At 32.7% G+C, this 9,304-nt stretch overlaps 1 protein-coding gene across 5 annotated transcripts in view; it reads left to right on the forward strand.

Moving 5' to 3' along the window:
• The window catches only part of LOC106458900 (probable phosphorylase b kinase regulatory subunit beta), a 103,843-nt gene that overhangs the window by 30,083 nt on the left and 64,456 nt on the right, over nt 1-9,304 (forward strand). For all 5 annotated transcript variants that reach the window (XM_022385255.1, XM_022385258.1, XM_013918464.2 and 2 more), the window contains one exon: nt 1,875-2,034. In XM_022385255.1, the coding sequence (XP_022240963.1) occupies nt 1,875-2,034 (160 nt within the window). The remainder of the gene's footprint in view (nt 1-1,874; nt 2,035-9,304) is intronic.

Raw genomic sequence — 9,304 nt, forward strand, 5'->3', positions numbered from 1 at the left:
GAGGAGGTAAGTGTTATCAGAAATACATTTTCGGTAGAGGAAAATATTAACATTTGATTAAATAATGTCTACTGTATCTCCAGCTTGTTTGATTACTTTTTATGATCCATATTTGCCTTTTGGTATATTCAAATTGTTAAAAATATAACCACCCAACCCCTGCCCATCTAATGGTAGTTAGCTTTTAATATGAGGTAGTAGGTAAATGCTGATGTAATTGTATCTATAAAAACATTGCTAAGTCAAAATAACTGTGTTCTCTACTATATTATATAGCTCTGAAACCAACCTCTCAAATCTAGAAAATTTTAAACTTTGTTGCTTAATTTTTTTTTATGAATTAGAGATTGCAAAGTTAATATTAATGTTTATGTATAATAAATCCAACAGTAAAAATTGCAATATACATATAGAATTCCTAATTAATGTTTCTCTTTGTTACTTTTATTTTTGTCAGAAACCAGAATAAAGTTTGTTTTTTTTTCCTTATTTCGGACATTAACTTTAGAATTTGGATAAGAACCCAGATCATTTTAGGAGAAATGTTTGTTTTGCCCAAGTTTGTGATGCATAGTGCTATTTTGTATTACTTAGTTGTTCTTAGTGATTAACAGTAGAATGCAAGGATTTGTTATGTTTTGTTCTACACATTTAATTATGAACTAGTTCTGGTGTAAACTTATGGTATTTAGACTGAGGGAATGTGGATGTTACCTCAGCTGTTAAGATCATATTATACTATGCAAAAATTTAAAGAGTAAATAATGGCTTTGAAATTTCCATGTGAATAAAAAAAATACATTAATTAATATGATAGCTTCTGTTTGTCCAGTTTCCAACATTTGAACAGTTCCAAAAAACCTGTGCTTCCAACCATCACAAGCAAGTAACACTGCCAAACAATTATACAGAAACAACAGCCAAACAAAAGGATAGTTCTGTCCTTCATGGTAGCAGAGTAATGTGTAAAAAGATTCAAAAGTATATATATCCTACCTCACAACAAGACAATATGAAATATGCATATGATTAAAAGTAGAAACTCGTTTAGGAACTGCTAGTCCACTGTCCATGAACTTGTTTGAACTTCAAGGGAACAACTGACAAAGAACAAACTTTGTAAGTCTGTCTTAAGATGCTCCAGCTTTACGTTGACTGTGTGGGTTGTTTGGACGTTTTTCAGTTCTGCAGAGTGGCAGCAATACTACTGGAACCCTCTCATCTTTAAAGGCATAAAAAGGAATGTTGAGGCTAAAAAGACAGACTTTTCTGAGTGCAGTATCATTAAGTATGAACATTTTATTGGTGAATACGTTATGGTATTGAATGCATCAGTGTGAGAAGCCACAGATTGTGTGTGTGCTGTGGAGGGTATATATACTGCTTGGAAAATTATTAACATAGGATTGGATCTAGCCATATAATCATCCATATGTGTAATTAGACTAGTACTTGTCTTGAAGTGAGATAACATGTGGTGTTATACTGCCACAGTTGTGTTGATTTCCTCAAACACTAAAACTATGGACTGGTCAGCAATAATTCCTGATCTAAATCCCATATAACACCTTTGGGTCATTATGTATTTCAAAACCCTAAGAAGCATTTACAAAGCACTATCTTGCTGACTGTTCAAAAGAATGACCCATGGATAGAGGCAGTATCAATGTAAATCAACTGACAAGGGACCTATACATATCTAATTACTTAATATCTTGTCTAAACCAATCACATTTTCAATTGGACCATAACTTCAAGTATTTTGAATTTGAGTAAATAGTGATTTATACATGGATTAATTTAGAATCTTAAATGATTATGAAGTTACAGTTTCACTTTGAACTTTGGAAAAGTTAAATGAACAAATTTCTTAGTTCAATAGGTACAGCAAAATCAGCTCTGGAAGCTGTTAATGGCTGTAATCTGTTTGGTGACAAAGGTGCTTCTTGGTCTGTTGTATATGTGGACATAGATGCTCATAGTCGGAACAGGAGTATTTTTGAAACACTTCTTCCTAGAGAATCAAGCTCAAAGGTGAGTTTCATTGTTTCTACTCAGTCATAGCTGTAAGTCTTATTTCAAATTTGCAAGATACTGGATTGGAAACCTTACCATCTAAGTGCAAGACTAGTTCAAGCCAATTTTGAATATATTGCTTATTCTGAAAAGGTTTTAAATAATAAATTCTTATGCTATGCATAGTATAAATTTTGCAAAAAATATTTTATATTTACTGTAATTTATATTATGAATGCTCTTCATTAAATATAGTTGAAAAAATAACATTTCAATAAATTGTTGTGCTGAATAAACACTTTTAAAGCTTATCTGTGCTGATATTTTTGTTTATCATAGGATGAATTGTACTGTATGAATGCCAAAATTAATGTTGATGGTGAATTTTGTCTTTAATAATTTGATATTTTGTTAGAGTTGCAGTACAGTCATTCAACAGCATTATTTTCACACACACAGAACTATATGTCTAGATACAGCATAATCTATGCATCAGTCACTGACCACAATATGTCTACACGTTTCTTTACACATTTTTAGTAACCTTGAAATATACCCACGTAATGCATTAAGACTACTCTTGGTAATAGCTACAGAGGTCACCTTTAACCTTATCGGCCACTCTGCCAAATTTTGCTCTTCTAATGGTCTTGGTGTGTTTTTGTCTTTGTTTCATATGATTAACATATAAATGTTTTTATTGCTTATATTTTATTGCATTTGTAATTAATTTTTTTTAACTTCGTTTAATTTTTCATGCTAGGCAGTTGACTCACTCTGCTTTAACTGTGGCCCTTTTTTATCTTTTGGATTTTTTAGTTTTAATCATTTTATATATTTTTTTCTAGATGCTCTATCAAACTTTTCATTTCACATATGATCACTTGTCTCTTTTCTTTTTCTGTGTTTAAAAATTCTGGAAATTGAAAAACTTGCCATGATGATGTCTTTTGTGTCTCATTTCCTGTATATGCTAAGCTAATTTATAATTAATCTTTTTCTGAAAATTGTTCTTCTGAACATCATCAGCAACTAGTGTTTGAGATTTTTTTTTAATTTTATTTTTTGTTTCAGACTTCTGTCTTGTTTAGCTTCCCCAGTTTTTCTTATGGAAAATGTAGTCTGCCCTTGTTTCTAGGGTTTGTTTTTGATATTGTTCTAGTTTTTCTAGAATCCCATGTTGCTTCTTTTTTTTCGGTAGATATCATCATTAACCCTCTGGATGTGGGTAGATCAAAGTGCTCATGTCATGACCTTTTTAATTAAATTTAATTAAACTACTTTATCATTATATGGCAATGAATTTTAATATTATATAAGTCTTAATTTCAAAATGAAATATTTAAATATATTCTCAATCTTCACTTCTGTGTATCAGATGATTCATATTTGCTCCGAATTGCCCATTTTAGATATTTTTACTACTCCTATAAGATGTACTTACTTTAACATAGATTATACTGTTTGTGTATGTGCTCGTTTGTTAATTTTCAGTATAAATTTTTCCAAGGAACTTCAGTGATACAAATGCTTTCTTAATTAAAACTAGTTTATTCTTTCTTGATACAACTTTTTATAATACACAGAATTTCCAATCATTACGTTAAACTTAACTACTTTTATAACACACGCTATAAATCAGTGATTCACACACTTTACTTATGGTTTCTGCTGTTTGCTTGACTCGGTTATCTATCTCTTTAATCTACCTGCATATCTATCTATCGCTGGCTTTATTTGCCGAGCTTATATACTAAAAAAGAGGGTGCCTGGCAAACACTCAGACATTCACGGGGTTCCTCGATAATTCATGATCCTTTGAGAAACTCTACCGTGCATGCTCCCATCGTCACGTGACTTCCACTGTCGTAACAGTACAATTATATTTTAGATAATGCTAGCACTGTATATATATTTACAGTCTCTAATTGATTTGCTTTTTGGAAATACAAAACATAAAGTCAAACCATTTGCCCTACACTCCTATCCATCTGCCTTTCAGGAAATGTAAAAAATGGCCTCTGACATTTGCTCTTCAATTATTTATAACCAGTAGAAAGAGAAGATTTTAATTTACTGATTTATATGTAAAGCTAACTCGTTCTCACAATGGTTTTGAGTTATTCAGCCTACAGACTCATTGTTGCTATCACCAGGGTCACCTAGACCAGGTAAGGGAATTATTTGAATTCATTTATAGTTTAGTTAGAAAGCCAGTTAAATTATAATAATTATAGGACACTGTATTATTTGTGCAGGTTACTATTTTGTGTTCCAAATGGCATATTTGAAATAAATTATCTCATAAATTATTCAAATCAATCCTGCCAAAAAGTAGGGTTAACTTCTATTGAGACTTTGACTGTAAAAAAATACAAGACCCACATATAAGTATTAATTTCTTGTTTTTGTGTACAAGTTTTATTTATTGTTATTTATAAAGTTAACTAAAAGGTAAAAACTAGAAACTTGTTAGGTTAGATAAGAAAACGTAAATATATAAAAAAAAAAATAAAAAATAGAATCTCTCAGAAAGGTAAGTATGTGAGCTGCTCCTGCATTATGTAATTCAATACTTTGTTTACCATAACCTGAGCTTTGTGCTTTCCACATGGTTTACAGCTTTATTACCCAGGTTTAGACACTTCAAGAAAACAATAAATTAAATGAAAATGCATAAACTGTTACAAATCTGTGGATGTTTAGGATAAATAATTGTAATTTTCTCTTACAATCTGCAGTCATTCTAATAAGAAAAAAAAAGGATAATTTTAGATTTATTTTGTGTATTTGTTTGATAGTTACAAGGTTGGTCAAATAAACCAAGCCTATATTGTGTTAGGGTAAATAAAATAACAGATAAAATATAAAGTTTTACTGAAACAAAAGGTTATTGCAAATGAAGCTTGAAAACTGTAATATTGGAAAAGTATTTTCAATCTTAACATGAAAAATCACCTTGCACTAAGACTAGTCTGAGTTAAGACTCTAACTCCATAACTTTACACATAAGTCTGTAGTAAAAATAATTAAAACCTGATTTATTTTGTATACAAAAGATTTGCAATATTCAGAGGGTTAAGCATTATTACTCACTATTGACTTATCTACCTTCTGACTTGAACACTAAGAGATTCTTATTTCATTTGACTTGCTACTTTTCATGAGTTCATGGTTATTTTACTAGTGGTATAGAAGCTGTAAGCTAAAGTTTTTCTCAGAAGAAGGCAAGACCTATGACAGTCTTTTCTATTTACAAACCTTTGACACTTTCAGAGTACCCAGACCCATGGAAAGAAGATCAGCCTGTTTCTTTTTAATTTAGACTTCTTTGTAGAATATCCTTGAGGAATTCAAATCAGCAACTACATTCTCTTGTCAAAACTAAACCTGCAAGTAGTGTAATCCTGAAATAAATTTTACATTTTTGAGACTGTGGATTTCCTGGATGCTCACTTATCTTTGGCAAGTCTGTCCATTGGAGTGGTCTTTAATGCAATATTATGACTTTTTCTTCCTCTCCTTTTGCTGGGTGATATTTTTTTTTTTTTCTTTTTGTGATGTGGTATTGCTTATGGTTTTTTACGTGGTTTATTTCACTTTGTTTCTGGCTTTTCTTCACTTGGATGGTCACTTGCATCATCCTTGGCAAGTCTGTCCAGTAGAGTGGTCTCTAGTAACAGATATTCCAATACATGTATTACTGCCTGGGTTACCTGATGATGAATGATTTTACCACTTCTTATTTTTTCATTAGTTTCAGATTTGTTGCCTTTGAGGGTAATTTGTAAGCTTGCCTTTAGTTAGCAGATGTCCTTCTTATTTGGCATTGTATGTTATATCAACCCCACACATTAACTTGACATGTAGCTCATCTCTAGCTTTATTGCTGGCATTTTTCAGGTCCTCTACTCAAAGAACAAGATTCTTTTTATGTAAAGCTTACATTCCGAAACAGACCTACCTCTTCTCACACTATAGCTCTCCGATGTTATGTTGTGCTCACTAAAGGGTTTCATGGTTCATCTCAATGTTTGTTTCTTCACTGGGATCCTAAGGTGTCATGTGACTTATCCCTGGTCTCTTTGACAGGTTGGGTTCATCAGTTGGTTCATATTGCTTACTCTGAGTTTTCATTGGAGGAGTGGAAACTTCTTTGGACCTCGTCTTGGCAAGTTTGCCATGTTTCTATGTTCCTGGTGGCTCAGTTATGTCACCCACTGGTGGAGATTGTACAGGCTGGTATGTAGACCATGCCTAATACATTTATATCTCATTATTTAAATGAATCCCCCTCGCCCTCTGTGGCTATTCTCCATGCCCTGGCTAAATTGTAAGAAAAGTAAGTGATTTCATTTCTTTTGTATTTATTTCTATTATTTTTCAGGAACCCTCTCGTCATTTTCATTTTGATACCACTCAGTGGTGGGTATTACCTGGTCAGGTATGTTTTTTTCCAAATCTGCACTAGCTACCAGTCAACTGATTTAAAAAATAATTTGGTACTAATGAGCTCTGTTGAGATAGTGTGTTCCATAATACCACCTTGTACACTTTCTGGGTGGTAAACAATTATGTATACTACTGGATCACCACTCATTGACTATCATGAGTAAAACTTAAGGGAATGTTTTCCATCCCTGCTGACCCCTGGATTGGATAAATTGGGGTCAACAAAAGTATCTCTCCCCCCCCTCCATTTCTGCTAGTGGAGTGTGGGAGTCTTTACCATTCCCAATTTCCAGTCACTGGAGTGGTGGACAAAAGTATTCCTCATGAGTGATGCTTAAACTCATTATTCCACTTAACGATAAGAGGGTGAAGCTGTGTGCCCTTCTACCAATAACCCTGGATGGTTTTCCCATATGTATAGTGGAAGCAGGACCAATCTAAATGGAAGCCTCCTCGTAATTCTATTTCAGAAACAACCCTTCATTATCTTTCACTCAACCTAAAGAAACAAAGATTACCCGGCCTGGTATCACAAACAGAAAACTTAACTCTCTAGTCTAAGAGGCAAGGCAAGACTTCCTGTCCTTGGAATTACAAGGAGGATGTGGAACAAGTTAAGTCCAACCAATGGCACAGAAATTGACACTCTGTATGCAGACTTACGAGGAGTAGAGGACCCTCTTCCATGATCCTCAAAATGAAGGGGCATGCTCAACTTAACTACGTGAAAGGTCCTGTAATTCCGAGTTTGACTTGTTGCATTTTGAGCATCTTCAGGTTGGGGCAAGGGTTTGTCCACTTTTGTGTTGCTTGCCTTTTCTTCATAATTCCACTTGCTCGACATGCAACATTCTGTAACTTTCAGGTTGAGTTTCAATAATACCCTATTACAAAACAAGAACACATAAAAAGCGATGCTCATGCCCTAACCACTGCACTTTGGAACTAGCTTTGGGTCCACAGCCCTATAATTCCAATGACTAGATGTGGACCTTGTCTGCCTGGTTGGGGCCTGGACAAGTCCCTTGAGTTAGGAACAATATTGCATCAATTCATGCTTTATTCTAATAATGTTAGGGTTTTGGCTGTGTGGCCAGTCTGCTTTTACTGCCCAAGAATTAGATTTCTCATTGTCTGAGCAAAGAGCATACCAGTTCTAGAAGTACTGTAGACCCCACTAGTGTGATATTACTATATTTAATTTTCATACACCTCTTTTCTATATAGCATAAAGCTATAGTGTGAACAGTGGTAAGTATTATTGGAAATACATTTTCAGTATAGGAAAATGTTAACTTTTATCTTTCTGATTGACTCTACCCTGATGGCTTAGCAGTATAAATCTCTGATGCAATATTATGGCTTTTTATTTCTTTTTGAGAATCTCAATCAACTGATATTGTATTGCTTATGGCTTTTTTTACTGATTTATCTTTGATTTTGTCATGAACAGAGTAATTTATTACTGCTAGAATTTACATTTGTTACCTTACTGTTTTGGCAGTACTAGTGCAACTTCACAGTGTATCCCTTCTGGTGGTTTATTGAGACCATGTATGAAAATTGTTGTGAGATGGAGCACATCATAACTGTATTCTGATTCATATTCTCCACATAGGCACTGTCATGTGGATGGTATGTTCCTCCATGCTGTTGATACCTTTATCATGTTTTAGTAAACTTTGGACAGCCCTCTTAACCATGATTAACCCTTCCATTACGGGCTGGGTGGAATCCACCCAGCTCATAATCACAAAAGTATATATGAGAGTAATTATACTATCATTTTTTATAATGTAAGCACATCTTTACAAAATTTTGCAGGTTATTGGTAAACATTAGAAGTTTCGTATGCAAAATATCAGGTTTTTAAATTAAGTATTAAGATTTTTTAATTAAAGATTTTCTTCGTAAACTTTTTCTTTCAGAATGTTGACTATTCAACATGCAAAGCAATTTTGATTTTAAGATTAAAAATACTTTAATGCATTAAAGCATTTTCAAATTTCATATGCAAAATCTTTATAATCTCCAGATAATTATCAAATTTTTTGTTTAAAAAAACTATATTTGTTATTTTCACTAGTGTATTTCTGTATAGGTTGGTTCGATATGACCAACTTCGCAACCTCAATAAAAATTAAGGAAGAAATATAAATTATGCTTTTTTCATTCTAGAATTACTGTAGATTATAACACTAAAACACAAATTTTAGTCTAACTAGCTTAAATCTCGTAATGTTATACATTTAGAAATATTTATTATTTTTATTATATTGACCTTTCAACCGTGCTTGGCTAACAATAGAGAAGTTACAAATACAGTCACATTTCAACTATTATACATTATATATGTATATACATTATTTCTATTTACAAATAAGCTCTTAAACTTATTTTTCTTAAAACATAGAAGAGTAAATAAAGTAAAGCAAACAATTATCTCTTCTAGTTATGACCTTTGTACTCGTTTGCCACTTCTCGTAGGTTGCTAAGCTATATAAAATTTCCCACATGGAGGATGTAAAAATAAATATTTTTTTTTAGGTTTTACATATACATTTCGATTAACCCAAAATATCATAAATTACTACATTGATACCATAGAGTTCCACTATAATTTATCAAGCGTAGTAACTAAGCTGTATTTGGTTCTAAAAAATATGAAATTTTGAGCTCACTTGTGTGAAAAGAATGAAATTAGCACAATAACACATCAAAATGGCTGAGAAAACCACTAGGGGGGACATTCTTGAGCTTTTGATTGGTTATTCATGTCATATATAGAAGTAAGTGTATATAAGGGACCATTTCCAAAAAATGGAAAGAGGTGGGT

The sequence above is a fragment of the Limulus polyphemus genome, unplaced genomic scaffold, assembly GCF_000517525.1.
Source record: "Limulus polyphemus unplaced genomic scaffold, Limulus_polyphemus-2.1.2 Scaffold530, whole genome shotgun sequence".
In the NCBI taxonomy this organism is placed as follows: Eukaryota; Metazoa; Arthropoda; class Merostomata; order Xiphosura; family Limulidae; genus Limulus; species Limulus polyphemus.